The following is a 24,087-nucleotide window of genomic DNA, read 5'->3' as shown; positions in this document are numbered from 1 at the left end:
TGTATTATAACTAAACTTTACAAAACTGCATCCAAAATCGCAACTATTTGAACACCCATAGGTTAGGTAAAATCGGCTATATTTTGGCAATAATATTTTTTGAGGCAACCTTGTTTCAGGACTGTTAAATGGGGGGGGGGTGCTTTTTGTGGTCAGTGCAAAAAAACACACAGGACACGAAGTCTTTAAAATGGACCGAGAAAATGTCCACCTTGTTGAAAGGAGGATTGTTGTTTTTATCGCTGTGTATGCCATCAGTTACATTCACCATCTTTGGTTTAATGCCGCCTCCCAGTGGTCTTGTTTTTTCTGTGGCCGCGTTCCAAACAAGTTAGATTGTATCCTCAAACACTACAGAGAGTACTTGGTTTTTAGCTTCATTTGATATCTAAAACATTTGTATTTTTCATTACACGGCGTGCATATCTGATGATAATATTCGACTAAAATCTACAGCTGTAAAAACAAACACTGAACACTGATCATGTGATTGTGTGCAGCGCGCGCGCGCGTCGACCGCGAACGTGCTTTTAAAGGACCCCCGGTGCGCGCGCCCGAGCTGTTGCGAGGGGCGATCGACTCGGGCCCGCGCGCGCAGGAAGGCTGATGATCATCACAGAGTCGTCACGTCACGGATCCGCAGCGACGGATAGAGATGCTGAGGTGACAGGCAGAAGGAGAAAAGGGACGACCACACTCAGACATATTTCGCCTCCGCTCGTTCATTTCTAACCACCTACAACGACAGCCTCCACCTCTCACTATGGGATTCCGCTCGATGTCGTCCCCGCCGCCTCCAAACGTAGAGGATTTTTTGTAACCACACCCGGCTCTTCTTTGGATCAAGTATTGGCAGCAAAAGACCCGAGGTAAGGATCCGGAGGCCTTTCGCCCCTTCTTTGTCGCCTGCAGCTGCATGCACTGAGTTTGTTATCCTGCATGTTGTCAGAGCTTACAGTATAACCTCCTACACGCCAGGCTGGATGAGGTTGCGTGGCCTGTGGACTGCCAGTGTGCGTGGACGCGCCTGAGTAAATCTGCTGTGGCAACCAACTCGCTATGCAACAGCTCTCCACAGCAAAGCCAGTCAGCCCGCTGCAGGGAGGATATGTGGTTTAATTTTGCAGACCAGCGTGATAGCTGGCTTGGAAAATGTAATGTGACATTGCTGCAGCTTGCTACCTGTCACATCCCATTGAAAACAACAAACCAGAGGCATTTGTGTTTGTCTTTTTGCATTGGTCAGACTCTGTTTTGCACAAATGGCGCTAAAAATGAAGAATTTGAGGCACTGTTCATTTAAAGTAATAACCCAAACCAAATACTGCTCTTTATAGGTGAATGCATCCTTGATAGTAAAGGCTTCAGTGGAGTCATGATGCCCTATAAACACACACTCCTGTGCCTCATCCTTCACAGTTTCTTCACACTGGATCAGTTGCATCCATGCTGTGACTTGTGAGTGTGGAGGGCCTCCCCATGCTGGCTCCTCTCCGAGCCTTGTCCTGCACACAGAGTTGTCACACCAGACTCTAAGTTCATCCAGCAGCAGCCCGACAAGTCTCCCTGTCTTGCTACTGAGCCAGACCACACTCAGATTAGACAGAAAATTAAGCCAACGTTTGATTTTCAGTCAAGTTTATTCTCACTTGACCCATGTGTTATTGCATATGCATGCATAGATGGCATTTAGGATCAGAGTGTACTTGCTTTTTTGTCAATATTTACTAACAAAACAACTCCAGAATTTAGCTTTACGTGGAGGAGCAGGAGGAATCCTCTGGGGTGGGATCGCTCATTCACATTTCATGATGCTTTATGTAGCCGTAAACTTGCAGCTTCCAGCAGACCAAAAGGGCAGAGGCAACGACAAGCTGCAGTCAGCAAATGAAAATGGCACTGCACCATAGTAAAAGGAGTAAAAGGGGGGTCAGGAAGTGTGATTCATGATGAGACAGGAGCTAGCTGTCATAGATTGGTTAAATGTTTGGTCCAAGGTCTGCTCCTCCTGGGCTGTTTTTTATTTATTTTTTCTTCATTGATGGTTGGTTCGAATGAGGGAGGAGGAGGAGGAGGAGGAGGAAGAGCAGAGGCTGCTTCTCTGTGAGGTGTGAGATTAGTCACAGCGTGAGGCAGCCTTGGCTTGTGCATAGGTGTGTGCACTTATGCAATATGTGTACGAGCTTGTGTTTGAGTGCATGTGTGTTGTGGCTTGAGCTTGTTATATGCAGTCTATGGGCTGATAGTATCTCTCAGTAGCTTTGCTGCTGTTCTGACTCACTTGGGCTGTTTTTGAGGGATAAAAAAGGTACAAGATGGCTTTGATTTATACAGACTCATGGCCTAAAAGTATAGGTTAGGTTAGTTAACAGAGTCCTCCCAAAACATCCATCCTTTCTTCTATATCTTCCAGTTTCTGTCAGATGCTTGTGTTTTTCTCACATTCACTCTCTTAAGCTGTAGAAGTTGAATGTGGCAAACAGCAGCCGTCTCTCCCTTGATGAATTTTGAACAAATTACTTACTTGCTCACAAAGGATGTCTCATGCACGATAGCACAGATGTGACAGAAAAAGTATTTCTTTCCCATCAGAGAAGGGGAACACTAGAACATGGGGTGACCTTGAAGTTGTGACACAGGACTCACAGCAGAGGTTATCTAATCAGTGTTTACAGTGCCTTTCTCTTATCCCTCTGGGTTAAAAGGGTTTTGTACACCATGTTTCTTCTGTGGATTTGATGGCGTGTAAGGTCTCACTTGCTTTCTCTGTGTCTACAAAGATTTGCAGACCCTCAGATGCTACACATGAGGAAAAAAATACAGGCCAAATACCTGCAAAACTAATGACTAATTAGCAAATGATAGCATACTAACACGCTAAATGGTGTCCATGGTAAACATTATACCTGCTAGACGTCAGCATGTTAGCATTGTTATTTTGAGCATGTTAGCATGCTGATGTTAGCATTTAGCTCAAAGCACCGCTGTGCCTAAGTAGCCTAACAGAGCCGCTAACATGGCTGTAGACTGTTAGTATAGTTCATTTTTAAGCACACAATCTTCCTTCTATTCTAAAAGAAATTATAATTCTTGTGATATTATTCTGTGTAACTCTCTAAATGCCACACTGCTTAATAGAAACCCTATTTATTCTCAGGGTTTCATCTGAAATTTCACTATGATAACCTTAATTCACAATATAGGGCATTTTCTTATTAAAGCTACAAGCATTTCACAAGGAAGGGAATATTTTATTATTTGTGAAAATATAAATATAGATTGTATGTTACAGGGATATATAGATACATTCAAATTATATAAAAATTTGATCTTAATATTGGACTGTCAGTGTTCATAGTAATTCACATAAATCCAGACATTATTATAGGCAATGGTAATAAATAGTAACTAAATACTAAAAGAACACAGTTCAAAGGCTGTTAGAGTAATAGTATGTCTTAAGAAGAGATTTATAATCCTGAAACATCTCATCCAGCAGTGTCATTTGTGTGTTAGAGCAGAGTCTTAACCCTGGGTCACATTTCATGCTTGTCATTTCACAGTTATCTAGTCTAACTACGCTTTGCCCTCTTCCATCTTGCAACTTCATCCTGGTGCATGATGGGATTGATTGCCTCCTTGATGTCGGGATGTCATGCCCTGTAACCAAATAGTGTTTTGAAGGCTAGTTGTATAACCGTAGATGCCTGCGCGCCGTGTGCAGAATGATGAATCGAAGCTGGGTTTGCTTTGAGTGTTTGAAGCCAGACTAAAAGAAGTTACCAGCGTGTGCTCTCCTGAGACATGCTTATCTATCATGGATGTTGTATAATACAGGAGTATACACACAGCTTATCCAGGGGAAACTCCCATTTGGTTGTTGTTGTTGTACAGACAGCCTGCTTTTAATGTGAAGGAATCTTGTGCTACATGGCATTACATTTATTGATACCACTTTCTAGTAAGTCACCCTTTATTAAGGGTTTGTAAATTGTAACTAATAGCTTTATTTATGAATAATTTACTAATGCTTTATAAATCAGCCATAAATAAGAAGAACTTCTGTGTTGCCAGGTCGTAAAATATTCATCCAGCAGGACAGTTGTCTTTCTAGCTCTTTAATTCATTCACCTTCTGGAAAAACCTGCAGAGACTCTGAACCAAAATTATTTTATTAACAACTTATTAACATGCACAACTGCAGACATGATGGCTTCTTGGAAAGCGTGTAACCCACAAGTATTTATGAATGTAATAATCTATTGCTACCAAATAAAAAGGGATTTTTCACAATCTGGCAACCCAAACATTGTTTTTGTTAATGGCTTATAATTCGTCTATAAAGCATTAGTAAATGATTTACTAACCATTAATAAAGCAATTAGTTTGTAAGCCAACTTACAAACTTTTTGTAAGGGGTGACTTATCAGAAAGTGGTACCAATTTATTTTTTAGGCATCAGACACATTTAAGGACATGGTCCAGGACAGTATTTGTCAAGTGGTGGGACAGGAACTAGTGGTGGATCATTAGCATAACTGACTAAGAACCATTTACATCTGTGAAGTTTTACAATGTAACCTCACTTGAAAGACACTTATTGTGATGAACTGAAGTTATTGTGATACATATTTCTGTAGCCTTGAATTAAGAATGAAAGTAAAACTCTCTTACAAAATGCTATCTGAAGCAAATTACTTTATAGACTTTATACAGTTCGACTTTATTCAGTTTAATATAATGAACATCAGTGTATTTATAAAAATCTTATACTACAGTATGTGATAAGATATTGTTTTATCTCACACAGCCAGAGCTGATCACCCTAATGCAAAATTTGGCAGATTAAATGTTCATTATATCTGACGAGACTTAAAGTATCTCATAAGACCTGCTCCTTGGCTGTCATACACAGAAGATAAATGGCTGGGAAAATGATACTAAGATGAAGCCTTTTTGTAATTTACGCAGGACGTATGCCTGCGAGTTGGTGGGGTGAGATTGTCTAGAAAGACAGCTGCTGGCAGCAGGTGTGGCAGCTGCAGCAATGGTCGAGTATCAGAAAGCTGCAACCATTAAGCCAGGGGTTTAACTCTGTCTCTCAACTGGGGAGACTTTCAAACTTTCACATGTAGTTCAAACCAGGCCAAAAAAACAGGCCTTTTGCACATTCGAAACCTCCGTGTTCAACAACCAAGAACATAATTCAAGATGCTGAAGTTATCAGTTTGTGCAGATTATCCTAAATAACCAGAATTCAACTGATTTCCTTGGGATTTATTCCTCAGCTTCTGACAGTTTTGTGTCTCTTGGGCTTCTGTAGGGTTCTCCATCAAGGCCCAAATGTCCGGCCCAGTCTGAGGCTGCTGGTCGAGAGGGAAGCAGTGAGGACAGCGTCCCTGGTCCACAGACGGGATGAGCGGGGGAGCGGAGCAAGCTGACATCCTAAGCGTGCTCTCCCTGGTCAAGGAACGATGGAAAGTGGTAAGTGGCGTGTTATTCAGCGACAATAGGCAGCGTGTTTGTCCACCCCCGTCACTGCCTGTCCCTAGCTCATCCTCTGTCTCACAAACAACAACTCTTTGTTCATCAAACAATGCTACCCCCTGCCTATGAGTCCTGCTTTCTTCTAAAGTATCTCACCTGTGGCTTGGACAGTTTGGGGTCGTGTACCTCTGTTCAGTGTAGGTCTGCTGCAGTATGGGAAATCCAAAAATAGCTCGTATAGCTATTTATGGCAGTGCAGTGTGCTATAGGCAGCAGCAGTGTTCCCCGAAGGCCCATGTCTCTCACACTGCTGTACCAGCCTGGGTGCCATGTGAGGCTGTTATTCCTAACTGGCAGCCTGGCACCACTTACTGTCTTCTAAGGAGCAGAGTTACATAAGAATGCTGCAGCTAATCCCACGACTTTAGCTCCTAGTGCGACACAAGACTCTGTGTGTGCGTGTGTGTGTGTGCATGGAGGACAGTGAAGGACACGTGGGAACTTAAGAGAAATTAAAGCTCTACTAGTACTGAGAGGTGAGAGTGAAACGGTAGAACTGTTGGGGCAGTTTGAAAGAGTGAAATAAAGAAGAGAGCATTGTGAAATGAATCACATACTTCTGGGTGTCATATTTATTGAGAAACATGTACAACCATTTTAGCCTGCGATCAGTACCAAGTACAGGAACTAACAGGTGGGCTAATTACCTAGTCGCATTTATTCCTGTCAGTTAGAACTGAAGTGATTAGTCGATTACAATTACGAAAACTTTATTGTCCACAATGTGAAAATTTGCCTTCGGTTTCTCCTTAAGACATGCCATAAAAACATAAGCTACTTATGACAATACATAAATAAAAGAGGACGTATTAATCAATTAGTTGATAAATAATCTGCAACTATTTTGATCATTTTTTAATTTGATAATGAATCTTTTAAGTCATCTTTCAAGCTAAAATGTCAAACACTACCTAGTTTCAGCTTCTCAAATGTGAGGTTTTTCATCTTTTCTTGTTGTGGCGCCATGTTTTTGGTGGTTTTGGACTGTTAGTGGGACAAAACAAGCAATGTGAAAAGGTCACCTTAGGCTTTAGGAAATTATGATGAGCATTTTTCACTTTTTTTCTGACTAATCTGTAATGAAAATAATGATGTGTTGCAACCCTACTGTCAGGTAACCAAAAAAGGAAGTTTCATAAGTACTGACGTCATAAACCGAAGTCACAAAATAAGCCATAGTGAAAAATATTTAACACTGCTCCCTACCAGGATATTCTAAACCTAAGAAAATACATATTTCTTTAAATACAGCTGACTGCCATTACTCATTCTGTCACATCAGTCCGTATGAATCTCTTTCATTGTGTCTTAAAAAAACTATCTGGAGATTCCCATTTTAACTATCTGGTTTGCTAACAAATGATTGCTCAGAAAAAAAACAAAACTCTGAACCAACTTAAAACTTCTTGATATTAATTTAAAACATTTCTGCAAGTGGAAGGGCTTATGTTTTAAATTGGTCCAGAGCTGATTATTATCTTTGCAGCAAGCCCTTTCTTTATTTTTGATGCTTTTGCATTGCCTGCATTTGAGCAGCACCCAACTGAACTGTACTGAGGACTTCTGATTTTCTTATTGATTGCATGGACTATTGTTGATTGTTGAATCTTTGTGATGAATTAGGACACACTATAGTTTCAGTTGAATAATCTCCTGTGCATTGTTTTGGATCACTTTCACAACAGGGCGTTCTTTTTGACTTTGTGGACAATTCAATTCAATTTTATTTATGTAGCACAAATCATAACAGAAGTTACCTCAGGCCACTTTTCCTATAGAGCAGGTCTAGACCGTACTCTTTATAATATTATTTACAGAGACCCAACAATTCCCACCATGAGCAAGCACTTGGTGACAATAGCAAGGAAAAACTCCCTTTTAACAGACAGAAACCTAGAGAAGAACCAGACTCTGGGTGGGCGGCCATCTGCCGCTGCCGGTGAGGTTGAGAGAGAAAGAGAGAGTAGGAGAAAAGAGAACATACAGTAGCAGAATGCAAGGTTCACATAGAGATGTAAAGTAATAGTAATGGCAGTGGTAATAATATTAATATTAATAAAAAGTAATAGTCCTAATAATAATGATAGCAATAATAATAATAATAAGACAAATAATAATAATTGTAGTAGCGGGTGTCAAGCAGGTGGCTTGCAATCATAGATCCAGACTCTACAGCTCTGGAGGCAGAAATACCTGCTGATAAGAGTCTAATCTGTCAATACATATATTAAATGTTCATATTCAGTTTCAAGCCTTAACATGACAAGCATTATCCCCTGCTGAAGTGTATTTGAGCAAGACCCCACAAATTTTATGAAGGATGTTCTGTTTCTGACCTTGACCCCTGACCTTCCTGAGGAGAGAGCAAAAAAAAAATCCCTTTGTTAATCTTCCCACATACTATAAATATACATCTGATATACATACCGTCCATGTTGTTTCATCATCTTCCTCTAGGTGAAGAAGATTGGGGGTGGCGGGTTTGGGGAGATCTACGAGGCGGTGGACCTGTTGACGCGGGTCAGTGTGGCGCTGAAGGTGGAGTCGGCCCAGCAGCCCAAACAGGTGCTCAAGATGGAGGTTGCCGTGCTCAAGAAGCTCCAGGGTGAGTCGAAATGGATTCAGTGGATTTGGTTACATTTCTGGAATTGACTGGTTCTCCTTGGCACGGTGACCTATTGATTTGCCCCAGAAGAAGATACTGTGTATATCATTAGCATTCTTGGCTGAAAAATAAATGCTTAAGAGAAGTAAAACATTTTCTCAATAATTCCTCCTGGATTGATAGAACAAATATATATATATATATATAAAAAAAATAACAAAAAACATGGGAGGAAGCAATCCAGGAAATGTCATGCTAGGAGAAAATGCAGGGATAGCCTTTGTGCATCGATAGCAGCATATAATAATCGCTCCCTCTGAGGCCAGATATAGATCATCTGACTCATCTGAAAACAGGGTTCAGGGTTCAGCTCAGTTTGCTTCAGTCTCTGCAGTGCAAACCACACTGTCATTCAGCAGGAACAGCAGTTCACATTTTGTGATTTAATTGTGGTTTAAGTGTTGGGAGTTTTAATGTAAAAGTTTCAGATGACAGAAGTGACAGAGTACTAGTACGAGAGGAAGTATATATATTATATATATTGTTTGTGTACCGAGACACTCCCAACGTCTGACAGCAGAGACACAGAATCAACACAAGACAGCTCCTTCAGGGGGTTTTATAGTTTTACTCCTTTCTCTCTCTTTTTAACCATGTGTTTTCCCCTGCCTCTTCCTTCCTGCCTTTTAACCACTATGGCTTTTTCCTCCCCTCTGAGAGGAAAATCAATGGGCTGGGATCATGTTTGCTGTCTAATGACTGTGGCCTGGGGCATCATGGGTCTGTTGCTTCCTGAGGGAACCAGCATGTAATCTGAGATGGCCTGAAGTCCAGCTCCCCAAACATTGCTGACCAGCCCAGCTGTAAAGAGTAAACATCGACCCACGGCCTTATAAGAAGACTAATGGGTCATATCGACCTAATAATTAGCTTGTTTTGTTTTTGATTTGGATCCTTTAATTGGATTATTTTGATTTATTGTATAAGAATTTGGTGAAAGAAAGCAATTGTGTTTTTAGAATGGAGGTTTTGTTAGTAACTGTTTGCATTCACTGCGTGCTGGAGGGTTTGGGGTGTGGCCGCAGTCAAGCTGCTAGTGCAGCAATGTCCTTTGAGATCAAAGCACACACACACTTGCTCACACACACATGCATAAACACACAAGGCATTCATGCACATGTGTGGACCTTGTGTCTGGTGCTATAGCCTATAAATCAGCAGGGTAGTCTTGCAGGGAAGCTGGTGACAGGAAGGCAGTGAGCTGTAGTGACTGGAGAGGGAAGGGCAGGGAAATAAGAACATACACATCATCATGATTCACACATGATCTTACGATCAAATGATGCATCTGACGTCAGGTGACTGTGAAGTGACCTCAGCTTCTCCTCTGAAAGTCACCTGAAACTCTCTTGTCCTCCATTATTTCTTAGGTAAAGACCACGTGTGTCGCTTTGTGGGATGTGGCCGCAACGATCGCTTTAACTACGTGGTGATGGAGCTTCAGGTTGGTCTAAATGTAGAGGACTTAATGACTCATAAGCACTTGTTTTTTAGCAGATTTTCCTCCCAGTGTGGCACATCAAGCTTGTGCTAAAGCAATTAGTCAATTAGTGAATTGACACGTAAATTATCGTCAACAATTTTGATAATCCATTCATTGTTTAAATCATTTATTAAGCAAAAATGCCGAACATTCCCAAACATTTGTTGTTTTTATAATGAGGATTTCCTGCTTTTTTCTGTTTTATATAATTGGAAATGGAATATTTTGGGGTTTTAGACTGTTGGTTGTACAAAACAAGCAATTTAAAAATGCTGCTTAGGTCTCTGGAAAATTGTGACTGGCATTTTATAAACTAAGTGATTAATCAGTAAATGAATCAACAGATTAAAGCGAGACTATGTAACTTTCAAAAAAAGTTAATAACACATTCTTCCTCTTATAGATGAAAAGTTTAATTCAAAAGCAATAAAACGCACCCTTACTTGTTTCTATACATTCAGGGATTTTGCTGCTACAGCCTTACTTGTTCTGGTATGACCGTTAACTTATGGTGGCTAATGTTAGCAAACTTTAGATAGATATTGCTGTGTGACGGACATTACTGAGTCAGTTTGCTGACTTCATCACTTGTGCTACTGTTGTTTAAGTATTTTCAATTATGCTATAATTGTCACTTGTGGCCCGATGTTCAGCCAAAGTTGCACAAATACAGTCCTACGTCAAACCATCTTAAGTCATTGCTCTGAACTTGGTTTGACTTTGGATTGTTGACAGAGGGAGAGCATCTCTGTTTCTTATGTTATTCTTGTCTAGAAGTTGGCAACAAGAAACCAAGCCATGAATGATTGTAACTTTAAATAAATAATTTTGAAAATTTTAAAAATACTGCTACATAATAGCATGAATAATTTAGATACTAACATACAGCGCATACATTTCAGTAACCCAGATGTACATGCTCACAATGATAATGGTAACAAGTTCATGTTAGCTAAACATTGTTAGCATGTTCACCATCTTAGTTTAGCTTGTTAGCTTGCTAACATTTGTTATAAAAAGTACAGCTGAAGATCAGCGGGAATGTCATTAGTGTTGCAAGTATTTGAGCAAAAACACAACTATTGAACAAATAAAAATTTTGGCCTGATTATTATGGAGTTACTTTTGTCTCTTTATTATGCAATCAAAAAATAAAATGTTGAGCTGGAATCTCGTGGGTGGGACGAAAGACACATATCTATTGGCCAATCTCGATCGGAGTGACAGCTTGGCAATATCCATTGTTAGTAAACGCGAGAGGGAGTTTTGAAGTCCGTGGAGAAGACAATGCCGTCTTAGTAATAGCAAGAATGCTGTGTTTGAACTGGTGCATTGCTTTTTGACTGCAGTCAAGTGAGCTGTCGTTTGTGAAAACCTGGCCAAGCCAGCCACCGTTGGGATGTTGATGCGCGTCTATTATGCAGTTAAGGTACCGGTGCTTGGAGTGGCCAAAAAAGATGAAAGAAAGATTCATAGCTTACCAATCATTTCTCACATTTGATACACCAAATAAAACGACATTATATTGCCCATCATATTATGATATAAGTCTTGTTGAAAATGTGACGTCACCAAAGAAGTCCTAATATGATAAAACCGTTTCCACATTAGGTTTGCTAAGAGGTGCTATGGATTTCTGCTCAAATGTTTCTCACTATGACAATATTAAATCCATGAGGTAACTGCATGAATAGACGCGCATCAAAATCCAAACCATGGCTGACTGTGGATAGTTTTGCTCTCAAACCTGTTTTTTGATTGCATAATAAAGACACGAAAGTAACTCCATAGATTATGGCACTAAATGAAAAGTTAAGGGATCATCAAAATTATTACAATTCATCCTGAAGGGGACATGCCAAATTTAATGGAAATCCATCCAATAGTTGTTGAGCTATTTCACTCAAAACCACAAATGTCAACCTCATGGTGGCGCTAGAGGAAAAGTCAGAGGATCACCAAAGTCATTAGGATTCATTGTCTGGGAACCATGACTGTCTGCACTACATTTTGTGCCAGTCTATCCAGTAGATGTTGAGATATTTCACAGGATAAGTGAAAACTTTGACCTGATGGTGGCGCTGGATCCAAAGTCAGGGGATCACCAAAGTGATTATCCTGCTGCGATCTACAGAGGCATCAAATTAGTTTCAGTTACTACGAATATATTCTCTGAATGCGCTTTGAGTGTTTTGAACGTGTGGTCTGGTTGTGATTTATACAACCATACCCACAGGAATGGTACATTTCTGTGTACTGCACTAACTCCCGACCGCACCATGTGTTTAATTATAGATGATTGGTGCAGCTGAATTTATATTTTTTCTCACTGTTGGCTTGTTTTCTGTCCACTTTCTGTCAAACATTCCAGTCAGTAAAACTTTTAATAGTGATTTTATTTTTCTTAAAAAAATAAATGTTTCCAGTTACTCTGCGTTGCTTCCAAAAGAGAACTAGATAAATAAGTTGAGTGTCTTTGGTCTTTTATAACGTTAAAGTTATTTTCCCTCTTTGCTAACTGATATCATACATGTACTCTCTCAGGGTCGCAACCTGGCTGACCTGAGGAGGAGTATGACCCGGGGAACCTTCAGCATCAGCACCACCCTGCGTCTGGGGCGCCAGATACTGGAGGCCATAGAGAGCATCCACTCCGTCGGCTTCCTGCATCGTGACATTAAACCGGTGAGTCATGCGTAGCTGGGTGCAGCAGAGGATATTTTCTGCTTGGTTCGTATTTCATTACCAAGCATTTATGCTCCTTCTATATATTCCCGACACAGGGGAATATTATTATTTATATTGTCTGGGTAGTGTTTGTGACTCTTGCACTTTTTAATATTGGCTGCTAGTATTGTTGCTGATTCAGTATTTTGTTTTTTTTGACTGTTGCACTTACAGTAAATTGGCTCACTATGAGTGTTGGCTAAATGCCCAAAATGTAGGAAAATGTAAATATTTCTGTCTTCTGAGCTGCTGTATTAAATGATATTCCACCATAGGAACACATTTATTCTCCTGAGGCTACATGAATATAAATAATTACATTTTAATGTGATTGCATTTACACATAATTGATTGTATTATGCTTTCAACCATTGCCTCCTGTTTTTCTGCTTCAGTCCAATTTCGCAATGGGCCGCTTCCCGAGTACCTGCCGAACCTGCTATATGCTGGACTTTGGTTTAGCTCGCCAGTTCACCAACTCTTGCCAGGAGGTCCGACCTGTAAGTGCCCTCCTCTGTTACTGCGAATATACTGAGCTTAAAGCTGCACTTATCAATATTTTTATATTAACAACAGATCAAATTACTATATGTAATGTAATATGTGTCAACCACAGAGACGTTTTTTTATTGTTTTGGTTTTATAGCCCACAACTTCACTGTTTTGTTTCAGTCTCACTGCTCTCATCACCCATGTTTCCAACAGCAGCAGGTAGCTGTTTTCAGTAAAAACAAAAAAAAAAAAGCTGGACACTACCTGCTCAGCACCAACTGGCTGATCAATTTAGCGACTAGCTGGTGAACATAGTGGAGCATTTAGCAGCTAAAGAGCCAGATATACAAAGATAAAAGAGAGTGAATATTGGACTTATATTCGTTGAGTGACCAGAAACGTGACTCCAAATGAAAGCTAATGTTTGCTCTGTGTCTGCTTGATGTGTAAATAAGCAAATGATTGCTAACACGTATGCCATAACAACTGTATAATGTGATATGTCAAAATTGTGTTGCTTGTTGAGCTGCCTGCAAGTGGCCAAAAACTAATTAGTGCAGGTTTAATGTGATCGAATAATGTTAGAAATGGCAATCAAGGGATAGTGTTAGAGTTTAGATTTAAAAAAAATGGTGAAAATAGAAGTAGCTTCTTTTCATTGTTTGTGTTATTTTTGGTTGAAAATCTAATTAGATTACATTTATATTAGCATTTAATGGCTGTTTCTGTCTTTGTTTGTCAGCCCCGTCCAGTGGCAGGGTTCAGAGGAACAGTCCGCTATGCATCTGTCAATGCACACAAGAATAAGGTCAGTATCTATCTACCCTGTGCTAGGGCTCTTGTGTAATCTGTGATGGTGTCCCCCCTTTTCATGTGCTATACACAACTTTCTCTTTTCTGTCATGATTTGTCGATGATCAAATATTATTGATTAATGTTAACTCAACCCTGGTGTAATTCTGCAGGAGATGGGTCGTCATGATGACCTGTGGTCTCTCTTCTACATGCTGGTGGAGTTTCTGGTCGGACAGTTGCCGTGGAGGAAGATCAAGGACAAAGTAAGGACAACCAATAATTATTGTCCTCCCTGTCCCCCCTGTCCAGCCCTGTCCAGGTAGCTGAAAGTAATGAGATGTGACAGGTGTGTGTGTTTGTTCAATCCCAGGAACATGTGGGGAAGCTGAAGGACACTTATGACCATCGTCTGATGCTCAAACACCTGCCGGCAGAGTTTGGTGTGTTCTTGGAACACATCTCCAGCCTTGACTACTTCACTAAGCCTGACTACCAGGTGACACATGGGGTCTAATTTTGATTTAATAAAGAGTGATGTTTTTTCTGACAACACAGAAGAGCTGTTTTGAGCAAAAGCACCACAAGTGTTTGAAACCCATTTTCTGTGTACTTCTGTGGAATCTCACTGAATAAAAAGTCACAAAAGGTTTTTTTGTGTTGTTACAGCTGCTGATGTCAGTGTTTGACAACAGCATGAAAACCTACAATGTCGTGGAGAATGACCCTTATGACTGGGAGCGGACCGGCACAGATGGCACTTTGACAATCAGTGCCACTGCCACAACACCGCAACATCACACCCGCCTCACTCCAGCACACATGGGGTACGTTTGATTGAAATAAATACACTTTTATTAGAGTAGTTACACTTAGCTTATGTCTTTTATAGCCTTAAACATGAAGTAATGTTTGTACCTTTTGTTGCCCCAGTATGGCTAATGCCTCCCTGATCCCTGGCGACCTGCTGAGGGAGAACACAGACGAGGTTCTGCAGGACGAGCAGCTCAGTGATGTGGAGAACAACCCCGCTCCAGAGCGCCTGCCAGGCTCTCCCCTCCACCCACACCGCAACCAGGAGGCTGATGTCTGGGAGGAGCTGGATCGCAACCGTAACCGCATCAGGACGGCAGTCAGGAAGGTAGACTATAGTATAGTTTTATCACCTCAAGTGCTCTCAGAGAATTGATACCTCAGTTGAAATCCACCTGTTTTATTAGTTAATCACTAATCAGTCACTGACTGGTTTCCATAGGCGGCAACAGAGGAGGAACACAGCAACAACCAGGGTAACCAAGGACACCAGAGCCCCTATGCTGGGCCAAGCCTGGGATCCCCAGTCAAACTACACCCTGAGGGCGTGGCTTCAGACCGTGATGGACCTCTGCTGAGAAAGCTCCGCAACATTCACAGTTTTGAGCTGGAGAGGAGGCTTGGCCTAGAGTCCAAGCCTAGTCCAGAGCGCTTCCTGGAGGCCTGGTATGTCTATCAAGTAACCGATCCATCTATGTTAACATCAGTTTTTTCCTACATTTTCCTTAGGATAGAGTATAGAGTTGATTGTTTCATCTGTCTTGTGTCTGTTTCAGCTCACCGAAACAGCAGATTGGCACCCAGCACCAGGAGAAGGAGGCTGACGGGCCTGCAATCATCCCAGTAACTCAGGGTCAAGCTGTACCTGCTGGGGAGCGTACTGATAGGGTCTGGCACTATGATGAGGAGTTCCGTTCTGGTGGTGGTTCTCCTAAGCCAGCATCCTCTGGATCTCTGGAGCAGGGAGAGGGGGCAGCCAGTAGCGGGGGCTTTGTGGCCCTCAATCTGAGCTCTGGGAGGCAAGACATTGACTCAAGGGAGTGGGTAATGGTGGAGCGGCCCTGTGGCTCTCCAGGAGCCAAGGCTACCACCAGCCCCTCAGAGGAGGATGAGGAGCCGGAAGTGCTCCAGCAAGGGGAACAGTCTCCTGGATGGGAAAAGGGCAGCCCTAGCCCTAACTCTGGCCAAGCTAAACAAAGCATGGCTTCCTCCAAGGGAAGTGCAAAAGTGGACAAGTTGGAGCTTAGCGTGGGCCCTGTAGGGGCTCTGCCCCCCATCACTCCAACCAGCCCAGCTGAAGCTCTGGCTGAGGGAGTTCTCACTCAGGTAAGCCATTTCATTTGAAGGCCATCTCACAACATGGCATACATGATACTGACTGTAGTCAGCATTTTACAAAGTTAAAAAGCTGCACAGAGTCAGAGTTCTAGCTATAGAACCTCAGTGCTAATATCATACAACAGTCAGAGTTCCACCAGCTGCATCTTGCTGTAGTGTGAAGCCAGATGTTACTGCTTCGCTTCTTTGCTTGTGTTTATTTGTTAGAAAAAGATATTTGTGTCACAACTGCAGAGCTTTTTATCAGATCACAGCATGGGGAAAAAGAGAGCTTATGGCTTTGAAATGCACTTTGATTTGCATTAGATATCATGCATAATTTTATGTTATTTTCAGACATTTGCAATGTGTTTGGTTGGTTTCATTTACTTCACATTAAATTAAATTATTTATTTCCAAAATATGCTTTGGTTTACTTAGTTTAAAGTACTTTTTTGCTCCTTTGCTATTTATTACCTTCAACCAGCTCACCGAGTTGAATTGCAAAATCCTGCTCAACATAAACTGCTTTTACTCAAATTGTAGAACAGCTTTTTTCACAAAAAGAGGAATAACTGTCCCCTCACTCTCTCCTACAACCAGAATAACTGCCTGCAAGTTGAAAATGTACACTGCCTTCCAAAAATCTACCTACCTCGCCTCTTTCTTCCTTCCCTAGCCTAAGATCGCCCCCTTATCTTTATAATCCTCGCGTCGCTTTACCTGTTCAAAACAACTCGACGTCATGCTCCCCACCAGTTCAACCAGCTTGTCCTACCTCATAGTACTTCCCCCATACTTCATCCATCTTCTCACTCCCTCACCGATCTCACAACCCCTCCTCTTTCCACCTCCCACTTCTCTCCTTCCCGTCTCTTAGCTCCCCACCTCTCCTCCGTCCCTGCCTGAGGAGGTTGCGGTCCGGACATCCAGCCCCATTCCTCTGCGCTCTCCCAGCCCTCACACCCTTCTGACCACCTTGTCGGACCCACTGCACCAGCGCCAGCCACTGGGTATGAGGCGCAGCCAGTCCGTCGACCAACAGCAGCAGGAGCGCCCCTCCTCTTCCTCCTCCTGCCACGCCTCCCTACCACTACCACCAAACCCTGCCCCCGGCACCCGCTCGCCCAGTCGCAGGAAACTGCCGGCCATCCCGGCGGGTGCTGCCAACACCAAGTTTCCCTCTGTCATACGCATCACCCGTGCCCAGCTTCAGCAGGTGATGAGCCCATCACGGTCCCGTAAAAAGCAGACCTCCATTCAGCTTCCTCTACATCAGTAGAAATACACCGGCTGTCAACTTTTTTGTTCTTTTTTTTTTTTGTTTAAGTTGCTTATTTTGGCTTCTTTGTTCAGTTGGCTTGCTTTTTGTGTTGTTGTCAGGCAGCTCTCTCCAGAAACCATGAGGGGCATTGTGCAGGCCAGACAGAGCATGGGTCAGATGTGTCCTTGTGTCTGGACATGTGTTCTTGTGATCTGAATAGGGGTGTGTGTTTGTCTGATTGTGGCATGTGTGTTTGGAATGTCGAGTCATGACTACAGGTTGCATGGTCTCTTTTGTTTCAGATCGTCTTTGTCCTCTCTATCTTTCTCTTTCTCTCTCTCTCCCTGTATTTGTTCCTCACCCTCTCTTCGCTGAAGCCCCCTGCGAAGTTGCGTGAACGTTTCCTGTCCTACTTGCTGGTTTAGTACTCACAGCTTGACTGACACTGCCATAGCACTTGTGTGTTTCGGTCTGATAATGGTAGCTATGGTATTGCATGCTGTTGCCAAACTAATCATCATTTATTACCCCATATTATACAATTCTTCTCTTTTCACACATCTGTATCAGGCTCTTGCTACAGAACTACAGCACAACTCGACATGTTGTAGTCTATCAGCAACAGGCCTTTGACAATTGGAATATTATTCCCATTTTTAGTGTGATTTATTTTTTAAATAACACCTGTGTCTTTCTCTTCTCTCCCATGTCCCCACCTCCCCCTCCCCTCCAGTTGACAGCTCAGCGTCCCTCTGGGCTGTCCTCCCAGTCAGGATCAGACAGTGCCCCACAGTGCCTCCTGCTGGAGAGGTGTGGTGAAGCTGAAGCTGAGGCTCAGCAAGTCCAGAAGCGCACAGCAGACATCAGCTCCCCTGAGGACCATGTACCCACCCATCCAGGGACACCCACAGACCCCCTGGCTGAGATGCTGGTCAATGGAAACAACCACACCAAAGCTCAAAGCCCTGTGCCAAGCCGCGTGTCTTCCCCACGCTCCACCCGTTCTCCACACTCACCCCCTCTGTGCTCGCCTTCCTCCCCACGCTCTCCACGCTCCCCTCACAGCCCTGTGTTTGCCAATGGCCACCTCTCCCCTCCTGTTAACGGCCAAAGGGATTTAAATAATGGAGCATTCCCCAAGCTGAAAGACCCTGAGAATGAATATGGCCATGCTCCCTGTGCCACAGAGCCTCAGCTAAGGCGAGAGGAGACCAGAGAAGTGAACCAGGCCCCATATCAGACCAGTTGCCCAGCCTCCTCCTCCCCGGCTGCCCCCCGTAAGGACCCCAGCCGGAGGCAAAGTCGCATCCCAGTCCTGGAGCCCTCCAGCCTGCTGGAACTCCCTCCTCCAGGGTCTGCGAAGGAGAAACTCCTGCAGAAGAAAGCTAGCCACCAGGGCCCGGTCCCCTCTCCCACTGCCTCGCCATCCCTCTCTGATAGGCGTGGCCCCCTGGTGGCCTCCCTTGCTAGGGACCCACTGTCCTCCACCTCTGACCGCTCTCAGGAGGAGGACTCTCTTATGGGCTCCCGTTCTGACCGCCAGGGAGACGATGCTCCTTCCCTCTCCTCCTCCTCCAGCCCTCTGTCCCGCAAGAGCAGGATCCCTCGTCCCGTTCATTCAGCTTCTTCCGCTGAGCAGCTGGCTGCCCAATTCCTGCCACGTCCACCCCCTGGAAAACCACCTTGCCGCCCCACGGTGGAGGGCAGGTAACTTATTGATCTGCATATTTTGCTTTCATCCAAACCATTATTGTTCTCAAACCATGTTTGATAAACAGCATGAAAGAAAGAGCATGAATAAAACACAAAAAAATAAAATACTTTGCTGATTTACTTTGCTGATTGATTCTTGTGATAAAACGAGTTGTTGGACATTTTGGGAAATTCACATATTTTTATTACTTTCTGCTGATAATGTGATGAGAAGATTGATACCACTCTCTAATGCCTGTATGCTAAATATGAAGCAAGAGCCAGCAGGTGATTAGCTTAGCTTAGCACACCTGTTTGCCCTTGCTTCCAGTCTTTATGCTAAGCTAAGCTAACCATCTGCTGACTGGCTTAGCTTTGGAGAGTGATACTGATCCTCTCATCTAAGTCTTGGCAAGAAACTTTATTCATCACCCCGTTTCCTGGTTTGCTTTGAAATATATGACTTGGCTGTTATTCATAACTGCTTTTTGTATCTACTTAGGCTTAGGCGTTACCGCATTCGAGCTGGCAGCAACAGTGACTCAGACCTCCTGACATGCCTTGCTCAGCTGATGCATGGTTCCCGAGGCTCTCCCCTTCACCACCGTTCCTCAGCCCAGCACGGGGGCTCCAGGATGGGCATCTGCAGCCTGACAAGCTCTCCGCACCACCACCGCAGCTCTAGCGCATCCCCACGCAGCTCCTCCTCCCTGCAGCGCTCCGTCAGCTCCTCGCCCTCCCGCCACGAGCACCGCGGCGGCGGGGGAGGGGGTTGCCTGGGCCGTAGCCGTTCGCCTCCCAGCTTCTCTGGCTCGCCACCTCCCCGCCGCTTCTACCCTCACCACCAGGAGACTTGCTGCAGCCGCCAGGCCCGCACGGGCCCATTCCACCTGTCCAGGGGAAAAAGCTGTAGCCGAGAGGGCAAGTGCTCCAGCAAGTTGAGCAGATAGTTGCCCACCAGGTTGCGCTGCCATAGCAGAGGATGGGAAGACTCCAATTATGATAGGGTTGACCGCAGTCAGGATAAAAGCTTCCTGTATAATTAGAAAAAAATCCCTGTTTCCCTGTTTTTGCTGTCAGTCTGAACCTTACACTTGTCTCGTCGTTTCCCACTGTCTCTTCACTCCTTCTTTTTGCACACAGGGTTTGTCATTAATTTATATGCCCAGCTTTAAAGGGGTGCTCCAGCGATTTAGTATTGCACTTCCATAAAGTTGTTGGACTTGTGAGAGACAGATTTAAAAAAAGAATGGTCAAAATCTGTGCGGCAGAAGCCGAGATATCCTGACGTTTAGTCTGTTAAGCTCCAAAAATGCTGGTTCCTACATTTCCCATTATGCAACAAAATAGCATCTTTCATCACGCCCCCGCCGTCTCATAAGTGCCCACTTCTTTCAAACCCCACACCTCCAGTTTCCAATGAAGGCTCAAGGCGAGTAAACTGGACTTTATGTGTAAAATCAGTGGAGTGCCGCTTTATGATAACTTATCAAACAAGCGATGTTGACATGTCAAGGTCCTCAGTTTATATTATCATGTTGTAGACAGTGATTTCCTAATGCAGGCAGAACTATAATACATAATCAATAGTTAGTTGGGCCAGTGGGCACAAAAATAAATCAGTTTCCTGTTTATTCGTCTTCATCCATCCTGCACCATAATATAATGTAACTTATTTATCCCCAGTATTAATGCACTTGGATTATACTGATGGAATATCAGTATAGCTGATCACAGCTTAATTAAATATTGGCCTGGGGTTGACTCAGTTATCTCCTCTGTATTTGGAGATGGCAGGCAGGGTATAATATTTACTTTATGCTATATGTGAATGCATAAAGCCAGAATTTGTGTACAGTTGTATTTATTGAGATATTTATTTTGATGCTTAGCGATGCTTTTCGACTCCTACCCTCTTCTGTGTGATAGTGGATGTATGGTTTTATGTCACTCACATTAGTTTTAAATGTTTAATCGAAGGGATTACTCCAAAGTGACCCTTTTATACAATCAATCATGTAAAGTGCGTGAGGACACACACCTTTTTGTGCCTACTGTGTTGCTAGGAGGGAATTATAATGTACCCTGAATGAAGGGATTACAAGTTAGAATTGTGAAGCTCCTTTTAGATCTGAAGGCATTGATGGAACATGTGTTTTCAGTTATGGTAGTTGTAGTAGTAGTAAACAACACAAGGTACATTACTGATGAGTAATGTTCAGACACAGATGTTTGTCTCAGCGTGTGCCTTGGCACTTTGGGCAGCTTGAGGATTCACTTTGGTTTATTTGTAATTAGAAAAAAAGGAGCCAAAAACAAACTTGTGCCAGCGGTTATAAGATGACCCTTTTCACCAGTATTCTTTTATGTAGAAAAGGTAGCAACACAAATGTTTGTAAATTAAATACAATTTGAGCAACAGTTTACTTGATGACAGAGTAGCTATTATTTGTAATGACAAAAAGGAAATATTTCAAGTGATACCCGACTAGGTGAAACTTTAAAAAAAATGTGAATTTCAGACCTCAAACAGCATTTTGTCAAATGTTATTGAAAATGGAGGTCATATGTACATATATTTCTCACACCAAAATGATGTTCCATGCTTCCATGTGCAAGAATGTTTTTTGTTCCTCCTGCGCCGGAGAATGTCTTTTATAAAATGACACACAGTTTGTTTGTGCACAAGGCAAAGGAATCAGAGTATTTATTTGTGTTTAATTTAGTTAGGATTCCTCACTGAAACTCTCCTCCACAACCTCCTCCCACTCCTCTGCTTGTAAGATACTGTAAAATAACTCCAACTTCCTCCCAGTGCTACTCTTTGCATGCTCAACAGCGGAAAAAAAATCAGAATCAACTACTGAGTAAAAAGCTGCATACCACTTCCCATCACGCCTCTATCTTGTAAAGATTTAAACCCAGCAGTGACTTCATTGCCTGTTGGATAAGCAATTTTAATTTCTGTGAATCTGCGTATTTTCTCTGACCCATCTTTCACTATTCCTCTCCCCACCGCGCTTCCTGCACTGACTTGGGATGATTGTGTTGCTGGAACATGATGCAACTAGCTGACATGATGCACAAAAGAATTAACATAAAAATAAAAAAGGAGACTAGACTTTGCTGTGTTTTAAGCACTTGTATCGTAGGAAACAACACGAGTTGAAAGATGAATGGCAGTCATAGCCTCTATAGGATATGGCTGCACACATGGAGAAAGAAAAAAATCACATTGCCAAATATTTTGATACATTTTGCAGATGTGGTTTGACTTGATAATGATAATGTTTAGAGACTGAATGGGCGCATTGCTTTGTAGATATGAATGTTTCGTTTGACTCGTGCAGATCTTGCAGATACCTACGCTAGCCTCACAGAGCAGCTATGATGACTCATCCTGAAGGCAGACAGCGTTCAGTCAGTCAGTCGCCTTAATGTCTCTTCTCTGCCCCTCTGTGCGTAGCGAGGGATGACTGAGCCTTGTCTGTGTTGGAGATCATTCCACTCTTAGGCCAAGCCAAGCCTTCCTGTCACTAATCTCCTGTCTGTAAATGGCATGTGCTACCATGCCTGTCAGCGTGGTCACTATATCACCACTGAAATCAGTGCTGTCAGACTCTTGTGCTTACAAAGCTGTGCTTCTATTGGAGAGCTCTCTGTTATTCTGTGAGAATGCGTGGGCCTTTTATTGATTGACTGGTGGAAAATTTCAGGGTGCAGTATTCAAGGTGTGTTGGCTAGTGTGATAACTGTATGCTCTCCAACAGGGGCGTGCAATTTCTACACGTCGCCAGCAATCAATCTTTGAATTCTCCCTCTTTCAGCAGGCTCACAGATTTCAAGATATTTCAAGCTTTCAAAAGTTCAAAACGCTTTTGTGCAGACTTTTAATATATACCTGTAAAATAATAAAGTAATTATTTAAATAAATAATTATTGTAAAACCATAACTTATATGCTAACAGGCTTCAGTGGAAGGGAGGAACAGACACTAAACAGTGCTGCTGGTTTTAAAAGATAATCGGATTTCGTCTGATGTTTTTTTTTATTATTATTATTGCACATAAGTGGTGTGTAGTTGTAGTACTAGTGATACCTTCCAGATGAGATTTTCTTTGTCACTTTTTTAAAGTGGCCTACTCATAGAAAGGTGTCATATTTATAGTAGCTTGCTGGTATTTATGGTTACAGATACCCATAGGTGAACAAAACAAACCCAGCTGTTTTATTTTATAATGAAAGGCGAGATGGAAACTAATGAAAGCTTTGGTGTGCACTGGTACACTTCTCATGTCATAACGGATTACTTGTTAGTAACTTATAAATACTTGACAGAAATTATTTATTGTGACATTTGCTAATTTGCCCATCCATCATTTTGACTTCAGTTGTTGGGATTTTTTAATGGTTGATATTTTTGTGTTGTAATGTATGTCATGGTTTTGAAATGTAACTGTACAGTCTCAAGGAAAGAATGTAACAAGTGGGAGTTTTGCATTGTATATAACTGTAATTATTTATGTTTATTCTATCATTTGTATCATATCAATGCCTTGTACAGTGTTTTTTTCTTTTTTGTTTTAAAATTATTTTGTATTTTATTTTTATAAACTGGTTATAAATAAAATACTCATTCCGCATGCAGACACAATCTTGTGAAAGGTTTCTGTTTTTAATCCTGAAATGTTCGGGCACTGGAGGAGGACAAAGTTATAATAGGCAATTGTGTGGGTTTCTATTAATTCACTGGACTGTCAGTCTGTTGTTTGTTTATTTAACATCTTTATTAAGAAAACCAGTTTGTAACAATCAGACATCACATTGAACAAAAGGTAGGGGAAATAAATGTCAGAATAAGATTCAAAATGAATACAAAAGTTACAACCAAAATACCGCAAAACATACATACAATACAATAAAATAAAATGCTACAGAGACTTTTTGTCATTTGACAGTTCCATGTGTTTCAGACACTCTTGACCTTTTTTATTTGTTTTTACTTTTAAGGATTTGTAATCAGATATCACATGAAAAAATATTTTTAAAGATTTTTAAATATTTGATTTATGTATGTGAAATTTGCTTCAAACTTTTGAAGTGGGAAGATTACAATCAAAGTAAGCAACAGTGTCTTTGTAATTTAACCCTATGCTCTAACCTATATCATCTAAATATTCCTATATCAGGGCTCTCAAACCGCCAGCCTAGGGGCCTGATCTGGTGACAATTTTATAAGGTCCCCATTTTTTTTAATTATAAATACATATTACATAGTTAGGCCTGCAAATCAAT

The 24,087-nt window shown here is 42.2% G+C and overlaps 1 protein-coding gene and 1 long non-coding RNA gene across 3 annotated transcripts; one reads left to right on the top strand and one right to left on the bottom strand.

The window, feature by feature from the left end:
- Positions 1-5,280: 5,280 nt before the first annotated feature.
- On the bottom strand, positions 5,281-5,807 carry LOC122861617. Its single transcript, XR_006374514.1, has 2 exons — positions 5,644-5,807; positions 5,281-5,460 (listed from the first exon to the last, which is right to left on the bottom strand). It is a non-coding gene; the product is annotated as an uncharacterized LOC122861617 (long non-coding RNA).
- Positions 5,352-23,732, top strand: ttbk2a (tau tubulin kinase 2a). 2 transcript variants are annotated; one of them, XM_044166295.1, is made up of 15 exons: positions 5,352-5,484; positions 8,005-8,152; positions 9,583-9,656; positions 12,240-12,380; positions 12,818-12,922; positions 13,657-13,722; positions 13,880-13,972; positions 14,080-14,205; positions 14,376-14,533; positions 14,640-14,847; positions 14,962-15,185; positions 15,296-15,845; positions 16,717-17,055; positions 17,834-18,807; positions 19,295-23,732. In XM_044166295.1, exons 1-15 carry the CDS (start codon positions 5,416-5,418, stop codon positions 19,740-19,742), a joined length of 3,723 nt encoding a protein of 1,240 aa, XP_044022230.1. In that variant the 5' UTR covers positions 5,352-5,415; the 3' UTR covers positions 19,743-23,732. The 2 variants fall into 2 exon arrangements, with proteins under 2 accessions (XP_044022230.1, XP_044022231.1); XM_044166296.1 differs by lacking the exon at positions 16,717-17,055.
- Positions 23,733-24,087: the final 355 nt, after the last annotated feature.

The sequence above is a fragment of the Siniperca chuatsi genome, linkage group LG15 (assembly GCF_020085105.1).
Source record: "Siniperca chuatsi isolate FFG_IHB_CAS linkage group LG15, ASM2008510v1, whole genome shotgun sequence".
Taxonomy (NCBI): Eukaryota; Metazoa; Chordata; class Actinopteri; order Centrarchiformes; family Sinipercidae; genus Siniperca; species Siniperca chuatsi.
The sequence above is the reverse complement of the archived record's forward strand: the minus strand, read 5'-3'. Positions and strand labels throughout refer to the sequence as shown.